Source organism: Miniopterus schreibersii (genome assembly GCF_964146895.1).
Source record: "Miniopterus schreibersii genome assembly, chromosome: 11".
Classification (NCBI taxonomy): domain Eukaryota; kingdom Metazoa; phylum Chordata; class Mammalia; order Chiroptera; family Miniopteridae; genus Miniopterus; species Miniopterus schreibersii.
This window is the reverse complement of record NC_138111.1, coordinates 44,262,404-44,282,660: the sequence shown is the minus strand read 5'-3', so window position 1 is coordinate 44,282,660 and position 20,257 is coordinate 44,262,404. Positions and strand designations below refer to the sequence as shown.

The 20,257-nt window shown below is 39.3% G+C and overlaps 1 protein-coding gene across 4 annotated transcripts in view; it reads left to right on the top strand.

Moving 5' to 3' along the window:
• GLIS3 (GLIS family zinc finger 3) overlaps positions 1–20,257 on the top strand; it is a 408,840-nt gene that overhangs the window by 11,271 nt on the left and 377,312 nt on the right. Inside the window, exon 2 of one of the 4 annotated variants that reach the window (XM_081150560.1) lies at positions 2,192–2,678. The exons of 2 other annotated variants lie outside the window; for them this stretch is intronic. In XM_081150560.1, coding sequence (XP_081006686.1) covers positions 2,291–2,678 — 388 coding nt within the window. In that variant the 5' untranslated portion in view covers positions 2,192–2,290. Of the gene's footprint in view, positions 1–2,191; positions 2,679–20,257 lie in introns of those variants that run through there. One more of the 4 variants, XM_081150563.1, reaches the window with a different exon arrangement.

Sequence of the window (20,257 nt, the reverse complement as noted above, 5' to 3'; positions counted from 1 at the left end):
TACAGTTTATAAAAAATAAAACAAATATTCAATCTGACAGGCAGGAATGGGTGTCTGATAATTAAGTTTTCAGTGTTTTAATTATTTTTACTTCTCACAAACTTAACCTTATTAATGATCTAGTCTAATGCTAAGTACCTAGTAGTGTTTTATCCAGATTTTTGATGATAATTTCTCCTTGTGTGTGATCTTGCTGCCAAAAATGACTCCTTTATTTTTTAAAAACTTGGAAATGGGCACAGTCTGCAAATCTGCAGACATTTGTCACTTGGACCATGGTCTTAGTGACTCATATTTCCAGTCATGTTGGATAATTCCTCATTTTTAACCAATTGTCAATACAAAGTATTTGTCTTGCCTTTTTTTCCCCCTTTTTGGTTGGTACTGAATAAGTGCTTTCTTCTGCAGGGTTCAGAGTGCTCAGAAAACACTATTTTATCAATGAGTAGAGACTAGATGGCTACTATAATCTGGCAAAGCATAGAGACATTAAATGATTCTTGCCCACAATCAACCAATAAATCAATAAGCCAACTGGTAATACAGTTGAATTCTTCTAAATGGACAAAACAGAAAAGGCATTGCAATTTTTTCAATGTAAAAAAAAATCTCACAACTGGTCTGATATCAGGGTTCATTTCCTATTATCTATAAAAAAAACTTAAATGATATGTTTGTCCATTCTTGGGAACTGTAGTGAAGGGAAGAGCAAGAACAAGACCTAGGAGTGCTTCTGAGGACTAGATGGCATGGCAGTATTAAATGTGATAGACTGATAGAATTCTTAATAAAATAGAGAATTGGTAGGAATGAAGACAACACTCCAAATTTTATATTGTTAGTAATTTTTGATGTCCTTCAGCATATGGACACACATAGTCAACTTTGCAAAAGGCACAGTGAGTGCTTGACTTGAAAATTAAATATTTTTGATTTTCTAAAATGATAAAAGAAAAAAAAAAACTTCACAAAAAGTTTGCCCTTCTTTATATCCTGTCCTTGATGATTGATGGAGCCATTCATTTGGGAGGTGAGTTGGAAATGTTTGTCTAAGACATTGAGTGGGCCATACAGAAAAAGTAGAAATCATCCAATTGAGGATATTTGGCCACTACTGCTTTATATTCAGTTCATATTTCCTCTGTTTGTTCAACTTTGGCTTCTTTCCATGACTGTCATAGTTATATAAAAGAAAACAGATTGTCACAGTGTTTTCATTCATTAGGAGTGGTGGTACTTAGTCACCTCATTAACTGTACATACATTTTGGGGGAGCTATTGATTACGGAAGAAGGATTTTTCCTAATGACGTTATTGCATACAGATGGATGGTGATGTTCTGTGGTCGTGTCAGTACCTTTGGTTCTCCTCTGCTACTTGAGAAAGGGGGTGGTGGGATTGCAGATGGAAGCTTCATGGAACTATGGTTGATGTACCATGTTGGGTGCATGATGAACATACCTTTAAAAGGGCTATTCTTTTCTCATACTTTCCACAAAGCATATTTCACAGGATCTTAATAGAAGACAAAAGTATTGTGGTGATGATTCTATTTTCGTCCTCATAACACAGAATCAGTATGGAACCAAGACTCTAATGCCACTCTGAATATTTGGTATGTGGATGTATGAAGCCTTTGTGAGAGTCTCAGTCCCATATTTTTATCTTTTGTGAATCTAGGGACTATGAAAAATTTGCTTTTAGAGTGAAAATCAGAGATGGTTTTAATGTCCTCTTAATCTCATTTAGAGGCCATATCTGCCATTAGTTTGTTTACTGGAACCTATGAAGCATTGTCCCTAGAGCTCATAAAGGTGATGCCTTTTGGTTTTCCAAGACTCACTGTAGCAGAAGTGAACTAGTACAGACAGATCCTCTAGGGAGCAAAATTAAGTTTCATTTTGCAAGCTGGCACCAGTCGGTTGGTTGTAGTTGCCAAGAGCACTATATTGAGAAGGGCTCAGTGGCAAACAAAACAATGCGGTGATCCATAATCCATGTCTACCATGAATGCAGGAGGGGAGAGTGCCTGCCAGTGAACCATGTATTTGATGACCCTGCTCTACATAAAAGGCCCTTTGCTAAGAGTGCTTCTTTTCTTCCTGAGGTGAAAGCTACACAGGTTGAAAACTCACTGTAACCTATTTTCCATTTTACTTTTAAAAATGCCTGCATTTATTTTTTTAAACAGGCTAAAAACCCACACCATGGATAACTTATTGGACTTTGCCTGAAAGGAGTCATTAGTGCCATTGGATATTTGACCATCTTGGCCACAGGTTTTTTCAGAATGAATGGAAGGTCATGCAGCATGAATCTCCACCGGATATCAGGAACCCCACAGGGGCCTGGGATGGTCAGTGGCCAGCACATTCCTCCCATCCGAGCCCACTCGGGGACTCCTGGCCCCTCGTCCTGTGGCAGCACACCAAGCCCTGGTATTGGAAGCCTTGCTAACAGTCTCCATCTCAAGATGCCCTCAGGAGGAGGGATGGTTCCTCAGAGCAACATGGCTGAGAGCCCCATCCATCTGCCAGCCTTGAGCCCCAGGAGACAAGTGCTCACCAATGGGAAGTCACTATTCCAGGTCACCCAGGCCGGAGGCATGTCAGGGCCATACACTTTAAAGCCAAAGCAGCAGGAGTTTGGAAGTCTTTTTCCTCCAAATCCTGGGAAAGGTAGGATTGTCTTTCTGGGATCTTTTAAAAGTGGAAAGTACTTTTGTCTCCCCCCTAGTCTCTTCTCCCAGAAAAATCCTATGGAAAAGTACACGATTCAATGTCAGGGTCAGAATTGATGGTCTCATAATGATATGTAGCTTGCCTGGGAAGAGGGAGGGATATGCACATGTGTATGAGGACTGGGAGGCCACAGGAGTGTGACATTTCATGGAACTGAACTGTGAAACAGAGTGGAAGGGAAGACAGAAAGATCAGAAACGGGGAGGTAGGATGGTGGGAGTGGTGAAAGGAAAAGGGCAGAGTTTAGCAAGACCCTACCCTCCTGATATATGAAGCTCTGCCCTGGCTCACCAAGGACTAGATCCTGCAGGTCATGGAGGAGAGACCAGGATGGCTGGAACTATCATGTTAGTTGGGTGCTAGCAGAAAGGTAGTGTTTGGAAGGAGAAGCATAAAAAAGAGAGACATTTTATAAAATGAGGAATTAAGACAGAAATGATAAAAAATTATTCAAGAGCAGCACCTATACTTTTTCTAATATAGCTAGTAACAAGAAAGAAGGAAGCTAGAAGAAAATAATGAAAAGATGTATTTTTGTGCTTTTGGAGAACTAGAAAGTCTGGTTAATTTGAAATTCAGAGAGAATGTGCTTTTAATTCAGTAATGTTTGAATTACCATATATTTTATTTTATCTATTTAATTAAAAAATTTTTTTTATCAGAGTTTATTTGAGTCAAAACTGATGACAAGTGCAGGGAAGCAAGATCTCAAATGCTCCCAAATTATCATATATTTTAAATTAAAGAATAATTGTTGGAGACCAGCAAATTATTTGAATGACGTGCTGTCTCTAGAAACTGATGTTTACATAATGAGAATATATTGCACATGATATGTGTGTTTGGGCTAGAAAAAGAAAAAGTGTGCATCCTGTGTAAAATATAGCTTTGTTATAAAATAGCACAATTATATATTCCTCAGCTATTTTTAGCATCCAGTTTTAAATGTTCATATTGTTTATACCACCAAGTAAAATTACTAGCAGCCTGTGCATAGCCATTCACCAAGTTTACTCATGATTCACTCAGTTATGGCGAGTAGTGATTTATATCAGGCAAGTAACCAAAACGTTGTTTGTTTTAGTGCCTGTGTATTTCTGTGTATGGAGAAGTTGGTATAAATGAGTAGATTAAAAAACAACACCACTAAATATATATGTAGATTTTTTTCTTTTTTTTTGTTATCTATTTATTTTGGGGTAGGTTTGGTTGTTTTATTTCTTAGAGCTACTGATATTAAGTGTAAGTATAGGAAAAAACTTTCCCTGGGGGCTGCATCCAAAATAGCTCAGTCATTGTCAGGTTGCTATGCTCATGGTGAAGCAAGCTAAGTGCTTTGATGTCAAGCTCATGTGTTTGGATTTTCAGGGACTGAGGTCTAGTAAAATATTTCAGCTCATGCTTGACTAGTGAACTGTAGCTTGGCTTTTGTATATACTTGTGATTGAAATTCTGACTGGCAATAATAATGGTGATAATGTTAATAACTTGCATTTATTATATTATAACTCATCTGTGTCAAGCACTTTGTTAAGTGCTTTCCAGTACTTAGTCTCAGTTATTCCTGACAACAGCCTTGAGTTTTATGCTCAACTGATGAGGGAGCTGAGGTCTAGAAAGAATAAATAACTTCAGCATTGCCAGCCAGTAAGGAGTTTTACTGATCACCATCATATTACTTTGATGGTGACCACAGTGGTTATAATTATAATAATGGTTTTAAAAAAGGGCTTCAGTTTTCTGATTCTTCTCTTTTCAGTTTTCTGGCTCCTTGCTCAGCTTCCAAGCTTGCAGTGGTGGTTGGTCCTGGGTCTGCATGGTTAGGGCATCCCCAGTGGTCTGGATGGTGCCAGGAGTGGCTAAATGTGTCCCTTTCAGATCTTGGTTGACAGTTTCTAAACTAAGCCAATAACTGTTTGAAAATGGTAATATGGAACTGTTTGAACCTCAGCTAATCATTTACTCTACAAATAATTATTGAGCATATATTATGGGTGAGCCAGTATTTGGGGGATACAGTAACCAATAAAACATAATCATAGCCCTCAAGGAGCTGAATTCAGACAAATGAGTGGACAGTTAAAATAAAACACATTTAGGGCTCTGACAGAGAGACCCTCACAGTTGTAGGGCAGCATTTGGAGGGGTTCCCAGCCGGTGCTTGATAAGGGGATCCGGGAGGAGAGTGAGACATCTAGGCAGACACTCGAAGGATGAGCTAGCCTTGCATCGTGTATGTCCTATGTTTGTATGTGGGTGTGAGTGTGCATTTGAGGAGCCTGTCTGGAATTTATTTTGGATAGACAGAAAAGCATACTCAAAATCTGGAGGGGAGAGATCCTGTGCATTTTACGGACTTTCCCACCTGGTTCCACATTGGATGAAGACTGTGCTAAGAGATAAGACTGGAGAGAAATAAGCAGAAGCCAGATGAAGGGTCATTAGTGATGCACCAAGGAGGTTAGATGTATCTTGAGGACACTGGTGAGCTATGGAAGGGTTTTAACTTTGGGAATGATGTGATAAGCTTGAAGGTCACATTTCTCCCTGGCTTTGTTGTTGCTTTTTCATGGATTATTAACGATGCCATGACCCGGAGGTGTAGGTACCAAAGAACCTGTGACTCTGTGTGTATTAGGGATCTCGAGAGAAACAAAACCAATAGATGGTATATCTACATATCTGCAACAGAGTATATGTGTTATCTGTCTACTTATCTCTCTATTCTCTCCCTCTCCCTCCTTTTCTCTCCCTCCCCCCACTCTCTCTAAAGAGACATATATAGAAAGATATACTTGCTCACATGATTATGGAGGCTGACAAGTCCCAAGATCTGTAGGATGAGTTAGCAAGCTGGAGGCCCTGGAGAGCTGATGGTTTAGTTGTAGTCCAATTCTAAGGGCCTGAAACTAGAAGAGGTAATGGTGTAGTTCCTTCCTGAAGGCTAGCAGACTTGAGACCCAGGAAGAACTGATGTTTCAGTTTGAATCCAAAGGCAGGAAAAAGCTAATGACCCAGTTCACAGGCAGGCACTCAGGAAGAATTTTCTCATACTTGGTGTAAGGTCAGACTTGTTCTATTCAGTCCTTCAACTGATTGGATGAGGCCCACTCATATTAGGAAAGGCAGTCAGCTTAATGTGGAGCAGATGAAGGTGGTGGAATCCAATCTGATTCCAATGCTCGAGAAGTAGTAGGGGGCAAAATTGGAACATAAATCTCATTAGTAATTGTGGTTAACAATGAAATAAAAATACTTTTATTTTTAATTATGTGTATTATTTTTTCCAAACAGCTACTAAGTTGTTAGCACATAAATACTATTAAGCTGTTGACACCTAATGACTTAATAAATAGAAGTGTTAGGTGTTCCTTTTGCCCTAGGGGCACCATGAAAAAGTCACCGAGACATTAAGAATGCCATGAACTGAGAACATTTGGGAACCTCTGTCACGGGAGTTTATTTTGTTTACACAAAGAGTAGGCCAGAGTAGGTGATGCTGCTAATGGTTGGAAGCTCAGGGATGTCAGCTCCAAGATCATGGAGCTTCTCTTTGTCTTTTCCCTCTTGGTTGTATGATAGCTGCCTCTTTCTAGCTCCTGCTATGAAGTCTGTCTTCTGAGAATGGTGAAGGAGGAAGGAAGGACAAAAGGCAAAAATGACAAAAGCGACAACTCCCCCCACATAGACCCCTTTAATGGGCTTTCCCAGGAGTCCCACCCAACTATTCCCCCTTAATTAGCCAATCATACATAATTTATTTTAAATAAAACTCATTCTTTGTTCCTGAATTGATCTTTCTTTAAAAGTTAGATTTTGTCTTACATTATTTTGTATTGTTATATTATATTTTACTTTTTAGCATTTGCTACCTTTAATATCTCTCTTTCTCTCAAGTAAGTTGAACCACTTGTAAATAAGTAGCAGACATTGTGACACTTCACCCCCAAATTCCTAAACTGGTAACTTTCATGCTATACAACTAGAATACATTAACAGTTACCACAGAGTTTAATTTTGCTACAATAATATTCTGTATATATAGTTCTATCTTAAAATATAGTACATATTCAAATTCATTTTATATTGTTATTCTGTATTTTATTTTGCTTATACTATTTATAATATAAATTATTATTTTCTTTCCCCATTTATAATCCACATGTTTTTTGTAGCCATTTGGTTGCCATGTCTCTTCAGTCTCCTTTAATCTAGAGTGGCCCCTCTACCCCTGCCTTTTCTTTATGTTTCATGACAAATACGGTGATATTTTTAGAGTTCAGGTCAGTTGTTTTGTCATACAAATCTGCTTTGTTTGAATACTCCTTCATGATTTGGCTTAGGTTAAACACAATTTGGCTTAGGTTTTGTCAGGAATGCTACATAGGCCTTTTGTGTACCACCCATTACATTACATCAGGAAGCACTGAATGCTTATTTGTGTTGTATTTGTGGTGTTGTTTTTGATCATCTGGCTAAGGTGGTGTCACCAGATCTCTGCATCGTGAAGAACACTTTAAATAATCTTTTGTGAATATCTTGTTCTCCAATAAGCTTTCATAGCATCCATTGATCAACCTTGTCTGAATCAGTTATTGCATTGTTGATTTCCTGATTCTAGCATTTCTTCTGTTTATTAGCTGCTATTCTGGAAAGAAGAGTTTCTCTCCCTTCTCTTATTAAGAGTCACTGTAGATACATATTTTCTATAAAATTTACTGCACTATAATTTATTACCATCACTGTTCTTTCTGATGCTCAAACTGTCCCAGATTTGGCCAGTGGGAGCCCCTTCACGTCAGTTCCTGTGTTCTTTTAGATATGTTCTCTTTCACACATTAACAAAATGTTGTAGGCTCACTTGTATTTCCCTGCCCCAGACCTGGAACCAACCACTTTTTCAAAAAGCTCAGGTCCCTTTTAGTAGGAAATGGTATTTGGAAAACTGGGTGAAAGGATGATCTTATTGACTCGGGGAAGGCATTGCTTTTGGGCCCTATGCGTGGCCAATGTTAGGAAATATGTCAGAACAAGATAATGAATTCTAGTTAAACTACAACATGACAGATTCTTCCTCACGCTTCCTCGTGGCATCCCTGCCTCTCAGCAGTGTCAGTGTATTTATTTGCTCTGCCCTAGAGCAGAGAAGAGAGTTACTTTTTAGCTTTACATTCTTAAGACAGTAGAAATTAGTTTTAAAAATGATTTCCTACTACATATAAAATTTTAATGTGCCGAGATGAGAGCGTGTGTGTTTATCTGAGTGAGCGTGGACGACGTTCTGCAGTTGGCAACTTCCTGGCCCTGCCAGGACTGGTGAGTACAGAATCCCAGCTACATTGTACCAATAATGGCATTTCCCCCGACTTCCTGCTCAACAGTTATGAATTATAATTAGACTGGCAGAAATGCATTTTTTCAAAGCAGCCTGGAAATCAGTTTTATGATCTCTGCTTTAAGCACATTTGACATAGCTCTTTAAATATTTAAGACAATCCCTCATTCACGGCACCTGTAGGCCTATCTAATTGGGAAGATTTTCGCAGCACAGGTTTTTTATTTTACTTCAGGGCCTCTGACATTTCTTGTTGGGCTCTGCTGTCCTTGGAGACAAAGGGAGCTAGTTATTCATTAGCGCTTATGGGTTATTCATTATTGTTGGTCAGTAGAAGCAGAATAATATCAACAAAGGACACCAGATTAATTGGGATTAAAAAATTCCGTTGTGTCGCTTAAGGCTAGTATGTCTTGTAAAGACCTGGTTTAAGAAAAATAATGTATTGTGTGAACCCGGGAGATCTAAAAAGTAATGTACTTTAAATAGTACATTAAGTTTTATTTTTACTTTTTCCTGTTTGTGGTTTGCTAATTCAGTTGGTTATAACCTGGAGCTTAGGTTAGAGTTTGATTCCTTAGTGGGTCAGCGAGCTTCATTTTCCCCATCCCTGGAGCGCCCCCGCTGCCGCAACAGAAATGTTAAAATACTGCCACTGACTTAAAATGTTACTTTCTATGTTGTTCCTTCCTTATGCGTATCCGTGGAAAAGCAGACAATGACAAAGATCTCCTAACACCCGTGAGTAAACCGTGTTGAATGTTGTCACGTTAGAAGTGGGGCAAGAATAGCAACCGGGGTCCAGCATTTTTGAAGAGATGCAGTTGATAGGTTAGCTAAAGAAAGTTGGGGCAGAATACTTGGTTACATTTTTCCCCACTTCTGCTTTTAATCATTTATATTTCCTTGCACTTCCAATGTGGCTTCCTGCAGAATTAGAGCAAATAAAGTTAATATTTCGTAAAAGGTTCCAAAAATAACCAAACCAGTCAGAGACCAAAGGCATTATTCCAGTTGAGGAAGCCAGAGCTTTCATTTCGTCTCGCCAACAAGGCAGGTGAAACACAGTGTTTACTTTTGTTTACTCTTTGGGCTACACAGGGTACACTTTGTGTGATTTATTGATGCTGGGTGTAAATCAAATTGATGATGGATTTCCAAGTATTACTGAATGGCAGGCATGATTTGTTCCAGTTATAAAAGCAATTTGTCAGTCTCATAACATCCCATGTTTAAAAGAATATATTCCATTAAGACCCCCTGCCCCCTACAGACACCTCAAGAGCTATAGGCTGTGAAGCTGAAATGTAACATTTGTTAGTCACCTACAGCACATTAACACTTAAATAGCAGTAGCTTTGAATTGTGCGGTACTTTGTAGTTCACAAACTTGCATATTGATGGTCTCATACGATTTAATCAAAGGCATCATCCTGGGAGGCAGGCAAGTGTAAATTGACTCCATTTTAGGGATGAAGAGCCTGAAGCTCAGTTTGCTGAGACCTCAGTCTTCTGTGCTACCTGGGTTGACATTGAATAGGACTCTACAATCTGAGAGCTCCTGCTACGGGAGTTTCGAGAAGTCTCGCCCTTTCTCTCCTTTAAAGTTTCTGGTTGCTATCATTGCTGAAAGAGGATACTTTTAAAAACTGAAAACCAGTCGGCTGCCATTTTCATTCACGAGCTGAGGAAATGGGCCCTTGCTCCTGTTCTGGAAAATTGTTCTTGACAGCATGCAACTTCTGGCCCTTCTGAGCCAGGAGGGCATTGTCTACCCAGGCAGGAGTCAGGCAGCCTTTGTGTGGTGGCAACCAGAGTGACATCAGAATATGCACAAGTTCCTTTCCGCGCCTCTGTCTATGACGTGTTCAAGCCCAGGCGGGAGGATAGCGTGCGTATGAATAGATTTGCTGCTTCTGACCCATAAAATGTCAAGGAGAAATGCTTGGTGACTTGTATTTAATACCTATTTTCATGGCTGCCTTATTTGAATAATGAAAGAAATAGAAGGTCTGTAATTGTCTCTGACATGAGAAACAAGTTAAAAATGAGACTTACCGTGTAGGACCCTGCTACTTGAGGATAGTCGGAGGCCGGCAGCTTCAGCGGGGACTGGGGATCTTGGGTAGCGAGAAAGGTGAGCGTCAGAGAACCTGTGAGCTAACGCATTGGCTTTCCGGGCGGTCACCCACTTGCGTGGCAGTCTCAGGTGACATGAGATGGTGCAACAGAAAATGGTGTTGGCTTTTGAGAGTTAAACTAGATGGTAAATGTGAAAGTGCATTTTATACTATAAACTGCCAGAAACATGTATTATTGTTCCTTGATTACAGATTTATGTTGGGTCGTGTGGATCTCAATAAACAGTAACTGCTGCTGAGGAAGATGCCCCCCACCCCATTTGTTCATGTGATTTGTCTTTTGAAATAAAGGCCTATAGCTTAGTCATAACTCTCAAGTCTGGGCTATATGAAAGCTATTTGATGGGTGAATGTAGAACCCTAAATGCTCTCTATTTTTACAGTTTGCTTCAAAAGCTAGAAAGAAAAAATTTAAACCACAATAAGCAAACATTAAAGTGAAATAGCATATTTTAAAAGTTAATCTTCCACCTAAAGATTTTATTTTATTTAGATAAGTTTATCTTAAAATTTATTATCCAAACCAGGACACTTTTAAAGAGTGAAGTGGGGCCTTATTATGATTATGCCTGGGATTATCCTGGGTGAAGAAGAATGCAGGTCACCCTATATTTAGTGGAAGTTTAATTGCAAAGTTTTACCCAACTGCTTTAAGGTAAACGTACTTGACAGGAAGGATTTAGCCCCATATAAGTTAATAACAAAATTATTTCTTGGGACCACTGCATGATTACTCCTATGTTATGAAGTAGAATACATTAGTTTCTGGTTGTTCTGGGGTTGAAAATAAGTGGCTAGCAATTATTCAGCACTTCCTATTTTCTACTGTTCTTAGCTTTACATATCTTAATCCTTCCTAGCCCTATGGAGTATCCTCATTGAAAACATGAGAAAAGAGAGGCTTAGAAAGATTAAGAAATCTGACCAAGAACACTTGGGGATTTTAACCCAAGTCTCCCTGACTTCAGAGCCCTAAATACTTCTGTAGGATATTGTTTTGGTTTTTGGCACAGGGTTTGCCTCGAAAGGCTAGGCTCTTGGCCATTGAGGATGATTTCCTGAAAGACGCAGTATGTCTACTATAATTTCTACTATGCGTGGTGGTGTATATTTATTTTGTAAAGAACAATGAGCTGAAGCAAAATCACCACCACCACCGCTGCCAAATAAATAGTTGCAAGTGTTTGTGTCGATTTTTTTTCTTTCTGCTATGCACATTTAAAAAAAAATTATTTATTTTTATTGTTGAGGGTATTACAGATGTCCCTTTTTCTCTGCATTGTCCCCCTTCACCCGGTCCTCCCCCCAGGCCTTCACCACACCATTGTCTGTGTCCATGGATTATGCACATAAGTTCTTTGGTTCGTCTCTGCCTTCCCTGCCCCCCTCACTTGCTTAAGATGGTGGTTTTGGTGGCAGTAAGGTAGGGAATGTGACAAACAAAGGACATAGCAATGGCTGACTTTGAGCCCTTCCTCTGGGCCAGGCTCTGCACCGAGCAGAGCTGCTGGGGTCACCCAGAAGGCCTCCCTGATGGTCCTGGAGCTCAGAATTCTTCCTAATTCTCTTCACAGCTCCCTGTGCCGTTAGACTAAGAAAACCAAGGCTTGGAGAGGGGAAGTGATTTGGCAGCGGCCACTTGGCTAATATGTAACAGAGCTGGGAATTAAATGCAGGTTCGGTGTGACCCCAGAACCTTGCATCTTAACCACTGTATTGTGTCCTGTGGGGATGGGACAGGAAGCCTTGCTCCTTGTAGCGTTGTGGGGAGCAAGCTGGAGACGGGAGCTTTCTGCTTGAAGGGCACCTCATCACCGAGAAACTCATTCCAGGTTCTTTTGGTTGTAGGTAACTGAATCCACTGTACTAGTTTATGTAAAATGGGATTTATTATGAGGAATCAGGACTGTTTCATAGAACCCAAGGAAAGGATGGAGACTGTAAGAACAAGATCTTTTATTTCTGCTTCTCTTGATATATCACTTTATTCTCCCTGCAGATTGCTTTTTACTGTTTTTAGTATCTGTGTAAGTCAGAGTTCTCTGGAGGAATAGAACCAGGCTATAAAGAGATTAATTATAAAGAATTGGCTCACTCCATTACAGAGGCCGAGAAGTCCCAAGATCTGCCATTGGCAAGCAGAGATTCAGGAGGGCCAATGGTTTAGTTGCAGTCCAAATCCAAAAGCCTAAGAAGCAGGCAGGAGAACTGATAGTATAAATTCCAGTCCAAAGCTGGCAGAGCTTATGTTTAAGTTCAATTTTGAAGGCCAGGAAAGACCAATGTCCCAGGTCAAAGCACCCAGGCAGGAAAAGTTGCCCCTTGCTAGGGTGAGGATTCATCTTTTTGTTCTGTTCAGGCCTTTGATTGCCTGAGGCTCACCCACATTGGGGAAGCCAACCTGCTTAAATCTTTTTACTAATTTAAGTGTTAATCTCATCTACACCCTTACAAACACACCCAGAAATATGTTTGCCCAAAAAGCTGGAAACACAATGGTCTAGTCAAGTCAACACCTAAAATTAACTATCACAGTATTTAGGTCCTCAGCATGGCTTTCTTCCCCAGCCCTAAACGTGTGATGTACTCAGAACTTTTGTGCTATGAGGTCAACTAGATAGTGTCCCTGTTCCCATTTTCAGGGTCTTCGGAGAGAGAGTCAGTTGGTCCAGTGTGGGTCAGGTCTGGTTCATCCAACTGAGGCAGGGGCAGAGCTTCATAGAATAAACATGGGTCCTACTTGTTCAGAAAAGTGAAGTGTGGGTTGAATGACATCTAGGACTTAGTCCCCTAAATAAAGGTAGTTTGAAGGATATGTCTTAAATAATGGTGACATTTCCAAAGCTATCACAGAAATTGTGTTTTTAGCCAATATGACTTCAAAATAAGGGAGAAGATTTTAGAAGTATGACCATAAAGTTAATCTTAGGAAAGTTTTTTGTTTTTTTTTAGTTGCTTTTTCTTTTTAAGAAATAAATCATTGAACTATATAAATTACGATGTTTTGCATCAGTTTTTCAGTGGTGGCCATTATATTCTATAAAGTAACACATTTAAAAAGGTAACCCAGATTTTAATTCTTAGATGTGGGAATTAAACAAGAGTAAATAAAAAGGAGGAAAAAAAGAAAGAAAGAGCATTTAATGGATGAGCCATTAAATCTTTAGGTTTATTTTGTATTCAGAGTTTCATGAAGGGGAGGATTTCTAGGGTTTAAGTATGCAGACCTATGATTTCTGTTTGAAGTCATGTTGAACAACACAGTAATTTGAAATAATTTGGCTGTCAGATTTGAAAATTTTCACCATAGCTGTTTCTTGTTGCCTTGGGTTATATAATCAAAGAGAATCCACTTGTGATTTGAATACTCCTGGCTTTTAGGACAGATTTTAACAGGAATCTATCAGACACAAATCATACACAATTAATCAGTGAGTTAAATTTTTTTAAAGTTGGGGGGTACATGGTTTGGGTCTCAAAAACATATTATCCCTATATATTTGGCTCAGGTAATTTTTCCACTTATATAGAAGAAAGTCTTATACAGTAATCCATTTTATTATTATGACAGGCAGACTCTAAGATGCCTCCCCCCCCCAATCATTCCCCTGTCCTGGAATTCATGCCCTTGTGTAATAGCTGCCCCTTGAGTGTGGGCTGGATATAGTGACTTGCTTCTAACCACGACAAAGATGACAAAATGTCACTTCTATTATTAGATTACAAAAGATTTGACTTCCTGCCTTGCTATCAGACTACTGTCTTGATTTGTTTGCCATATTGGAAAGGCCCATGTGGCAAGAAACTGAGGGAGGCCTCTGCCAGCAGACAGTGAGGAGCTGAAGGCCTCAGTCCCACAACCTTCCAGAAACTGTATTCTGCCAACAGCCACATGAGCTTCAAAGCAAATCTTTCCCCAGTTGAACCTTTAGATGAGACTCTAGCTGTAGCTGACACCTTGATTGCAGCCTTGTAAGAGACCCTGAAGCAGAGAACCCACCTCAGCCATACTCAGATTCCTGACCCAGAAACTGAGATAATACATGTGCTGTTTTAAGCCAGTAAATTGGTGGTAATTTGGTAAGTGGCAATAGACAACTAACACAATTGTTGTCTGTGTTTTTTCTCTTTTTCAGGAGGCACTAGAAAGTTAGGCAATATCTTGGAGCAGGAGGGCAGGAATTAACCTCTGTCAAGGGCCTGTTATGTGCGAGACACAGTGATAGGCTTAAAGATTAAGCAGGGACAACTTGTAAGGTTTTAAAAATTACATCCATTTTACACATGTGGAAATCAACATTCAGAGAAGTTAAGTGAAATTACTTGCCCAAGTTTACATGACTCCTTGGAGGCAGAACCAGGCTTTGGATGCAGGTATATCTTACTCCATTGCCCCTGCTCCTTCCATGCACCAGGCGAGCTCCTGTAAGCCATGACAAACACTGGTGTGGCATTTTTGCCTGAAAGACAGAATTAAACAAAGACAATTCATCTTTAAACATTCATCACCTGCCGTCTGGGCTTGCTGCCAGTCATCCCTTTCCCCCCTCTTTTTCTTCTCAGTGGTTTGTTCCCACCAGATATTCTTTTCTGCTCCTTTCCTGCCCTTTATCTAAACCTCTGATTCACAGTCCTGTTTTTTATTACCCTTTTTATTATTCTAAAACAAAATTCATAACAGTGTTATCTACCTATGCACATAATTTAAAGAAAATCAATATACTCTCATAACTGAAAAGTAAGGGAATAAGAAGTAACATAATTTATAATAAAATAATATACATTTAAATCTGAAAATGTTCCAGCATGACTACGCTAGAAAACATAATGAAGCAATCAGACAAGCTTGCACCTCAATGTGGACTTAGCTAAAATTCTGATGATTCAGAATTGTATTTGTTGTATTGATGCCTCAGATATCTAGCTGGTTTGCTTTCAGTGATATTTGATGAAATGATGGACAATGCTTTATAATATTTCTGTCAGAAACAATGATCAATCTTTCTTTGATTTGCCCTATAACTTCATTAGTGTAAATAAGAATCATGCAAATAAGATGGACATAGGTTCTAAATTCATAATTATAAACAGGTTTTTACCTACCTGAATTTCTGGTGAGACACTTAAAAACCATGTGGGATGTGAAATAAGTCTTTGTGTGTAGGACTGTGTGTCATGTCATCCCTGCCTTCACAACTGAATGCCAATAATGGCCACAACTCCCCCCCTCAAAAAAATTATGGCGACAACCCAGAGTGTCCCTAGAATCTCCAGATGTCTCCTAGGGGGCAGTGTCCTCCAAACCCTCTGATCTAAATCTAAACCTGCCTTCAGTGAAAGAGCTGATGAACTGATTAAAGTATTACAATTTCCAGAGGTGTTTGTGCTTTAACTGGGTCAGAGCTTTAAGACACAGAAAGACGTTGCTCTTGGTGGAATTTGTGGGGGGTAGGCAAGTGGCAAAATGAAAGATGAAGATGATCCCCTTTTTTCAACCCTTAAACTATGTATCACATGTGTACTCTTTATATTTTTGACTCTAGCCTTTCTTCTTATATCCCTTTTCTTAGGCTCTGTATACATTTTACATGACAAATTAGATGTCTTTTGTAAGTCATATTCTTTTTTTCCTTTCTGATCATATTTTAAGATCTTCTCAATGTCAAACAATCAACTGATACATATATATACATATACATATATAATACATGTACACACATATGTATACGCATTCATGGAGCTCACAGTCAAATATGAAGACAGAAAGAAACTTTAAAAAGCAATAAATTATGTATATATTATGGTTCATTAACAATAATAAATGAATTTTGCAGGCTTAATATACTTAATATTTAATATATGGTATGTAACTAGTAACCTATAAGTATATAAAACCTGTGAAATGATATATATTACATATACTATATAATGTGCCATACATTATTATATATACTACATATAGCTATATATTCTTATATATAATACAGTTTATATGTAAAAGCTTTTATTAAATTAATAAACAAAAGTGCCCAGAGGCAACTTCCCCCCCACTTTTTTGTACATTAGAAATATATCGCCCGACCGGGCATAGCTTAGCGGTTGAGCATCGACCTAGGATCCAGGAGATCGGTGTTCGATTCCCGGTCAGGGCACATGCCCGGGTTGCGGGCTGCAGCCGATCAATGACTCATCATTGATGCTTCTCTCTCTCTCCCTCTCCTTTCCTCTCTCTGAGATCAAGAAAGATATATTAAAAAAAAAAAAAGGTCTTCTTTTGATGGACATGAAGGCATTTTAACATGTTTCAGGTGAAGGACTGGTGTTGCCACCTCTGTCAGTAGTAATGCTAAGGGGTGCTTCTGTAAAGTGTGAAAAAGCAGGGACTGCACACCTGTCCACTGGTGTATCACCTAGGGTCTAGTCAGGAAAAGAAGATCCACTTCAGTTATTTTAACAGAGATAACCCAATATCAGAAATTTGTTCAGCAGGTGTTGAAGGACTGAAAAGATGAAGCAAGAAAATGCTGAGGTAATGCAAATAATAATTGCAGGGAACAGCCACCACCTTGGGGCTGGAGGGTCAAAAGGAAGAAGTTCCTGGAAGTTACCAGAACCTAGAAGCTTGGACGAGGAGCCCACGGATCTGGGACTTGCTACCCAGCTCGTGCTGCTACCTTGGAGAGCTGGGACAAGCTGTCCTCCAGTGGCTCTTCCAGAATCAGACCAACAAGTGTGGCCTCCTGCTCTCTGTGAAGCATTACCATAGACCTTGGAGGACTCTACACAGATGTCAAATCAATAACAGTTATCAGGACAGAAGCCATGGATTAGATCTAGACACCAGTAGGACCTTTGCCCTTTTTATTCTTGACCTTAAGTTGCCTAGAATAATTGCACTAGTTCCTAGGTCTAGGCAAAGTATGCTGAACCATACTACTGAACTTCTTTTGAAATGCTTGTATCAGAAGAAGCTTGCATATTTGAAAAGTATTCAGAACAAGCCCAGAGAAATAAAGCAAAGTGAGACTATTACCTCCTTTTCATGATTCCTTTGGTCTTAATCAAATTTTAAAGAACAATGATATCTAATGCATGGTACTTACGATGTGGTAGATATTTTAAGCCCCTGATATCTCACTTTTAACATATTAATAAGACATATTATCTCATTTAAGTTGCCCCCAAGCCCAAGGAGGTGGGTACCATCATGGTAGTTGTTATTGTTCCTCCCATTTAGAGATGAGGAAGCTGTGGTGGAATAACTTGTCTGAGGTTGTATAGCTAGTAAGTGGCAGAGCTGGGATATAAACCAGCCAGTTTGGCTAATGAGTACATGCTCTTAACCACTAAGCCAAATTGGCTGTGTGTATATATATAATTTTAAACCTGACTTATCTATAGGTGGATGGATGGATAGCAGATCCATCCATTTCTTCAGCAATGCAGTACTGTATTAGAAATGCTTGCTTGGGGATTAAAAGGATGAATCTCAAAACCCAGGTCTTCCACTAACTTTCTTAGAGATTTTTAGGAGCATCACTTTATCAGTCTGGGCTCTTTGTAAAATGAGGAAGTTGAATGAAATGATTTTGGTCACTGTTCTATGATTTGTAAGCTGCCCGGTCACCTTTTAGGAACTGGGAGCTAGAGTTGAAGCCGGACTTGCAGAATGAGTTAGCCGTCAGTTTCCTAACACGTGCCAGACACAGACTTGGAAGTGGTAATGCTAGTGATGCTATTGATAGGTAAGTAGCCAGGGAGTGTCAAGGAAAAAAGATTAAAGATTTATTTTCTTCAGACCTTTGGGCACTGTGGGGCCGGCTATAGTTTTAATTCCCATTTTTTGCTGAATTTTCATTTTTCTACATCCAGAAGTCAGTCTTGCCAGGAACTTGCAAAGCACTACTTAGAAGTCATTTCATCTCTGGGGATTTAGCCAAGAAAGAATGGCCCCTTCTGTTAGCTTCCCTTGCTCCTAAGGGGCTGTCCACTTTCCCAGTTGATAGTCTATCTGTAGACTCATTGTTGATCTAAAGACTGGAGACCTGGAGTCCAGAGACCAGAAAGTGCCCAGGAACTGGAAAAGTCTAGCAAAAATGCTTCCAGCTTAGAATATGGGAGGTGTGTTGTGTTGGCTTAAAAAAATTTCATTGTAAGATAAAGGAGGGAGGGAACATAGGTAGATGTATGTGTAGGGAGACAGCTTTTCTCTTATTATCTAAGCAGTGACGCTCTCTTTTACCTTCAGACAGTCTCCTTTTTCCCCTTTTCTCCTCTCCCACCCACATTTTCCAAAGCCTTGATTTTTATAAAAGAATTGAGTCCTCGCAGCTTTACATATATGGGTTGTATCATGGTATGTAGTGCTTATCAGCGGTTTTATAAAACTCATGTGTTTAGAGTCAAAAGTGATTTCAAGTTAGGTTCTGAGTGTGGCTAACTGCCACAGTTGATGTTACTTTTGGTAAATTTAGGACAAAAAATAATTTTGGCTCATTCAGTAGTAAATTTGAATACAAGTACATAATCTGTTTTTCAAGTAACTTTATAATCTTTGAGTTGTATCAAGATATTTTTACTATTCATAGTATTTTTCAGTGAAATAACTATACATCATTCTCATAGTGGTGGATATCTGCCCTTTACACAGTCCAGAGCCACAAGGTTGATAAGGAAGATCTCTGTGCGTCTGTCTGTCTGTGTGTAAAAGGTAGGCCTGAAACTGTATATGCTAGGTAGCATGGGCAGAGTGAGAACCATGGTATCATGATAGGTTACATAGATGGGCGGTTCCTAATTTATATTATACAGTGGAAGAAAAAAAACAAAGTCACTTTCCTGCATCTCTGAACTTTTGGTGCATGTTCTTAGGTCTTTTACTATTCCAGAATTTAGCTGGAGAGTCCCAGAAAATTTTCTTAGCGTTGTGTCAAACTGTAAGAGGAACCCACCTAAGGCACTCCACCCTGCACAATCAGTTATTGCAAGTTTGAGGGAAGGAGTTGGTTTGGTTCTTTAAGCATAAAGTATCTGGTTTTCCTGGTGATAGAGGAAGAACCAGGGTGAATGTGTTTTACCGAAGTATTCTGCTTTGGATGACTCTGGGTTATAAATGTGTCACCTCTAGGAGTTCCTGCTTAAGTTTATAATCTTTAGAGGGGAAAATTCCTACTGTGGGTAATATGGGTGATGAAGTGGCATGGGGAATGTCTCATTTCATGCCTCACCTCCCTAACATGGCATCTGGTCTCAGTATATACACATTCTGCATTGGTCTGTGGCCAGTTGTCATCATTGTATTGAATTTGGGTAAAAGAGTTCTTGTGATTTAATATAGAAATTAAATTTCAAGCCCTAAAATTGACAACATTTTTTTTGTTTGTTTGATAGGAGGTAGAATTGAAGCATTAGAGTCATTCCAGCTCAACTGCTCCATTTTCCAGAGAATGGCATACAGAGGACGTAGCATAGCATAGTGGTGAAGGGAGTGTGATGGGTCTGAGACTGAATCCAGACTTCCTTCTGACCGCCTTTGGAATCTTGAGGAAGTGACTTACCTTCTCCAAGAGATAATATTTATACTTACCTCTTAGAAACTTGAAATAACTAAATAAGAGAATGTATATCCAGAATTTAGCATAATGCTTGGTATATAAGAAATGCTAATGTATTAAGTAGCATATTGTGACATTAGCAAAGTAAACATACTTTAAATTGAATACCAGGTCTTTTGAGCCCAAGGTCTTTTCCCTGTCATCTTTCACCAGATGTAAGCTCTGTGAAGTCAGAAGATTGTTATTTTACTAAGTATTCGAGATCCTGCTGTGTCCCCACATGAGCATGACACAGTAACTGCACTCACTTTATATTCTAATTGGAGTAGCAATCAACAAATACCTAAGATGTAATTTCATGGGGTAATAAGTGCTATAGAGAGAAACAAAGCAGAATAATGGGGTTCAGAGGAATGGGTCAGGTATTTAGAAAGGGCACCCAGAGAATACTTCTCTGATTTGAGGAGTGAGCCATCTGTGGATCTA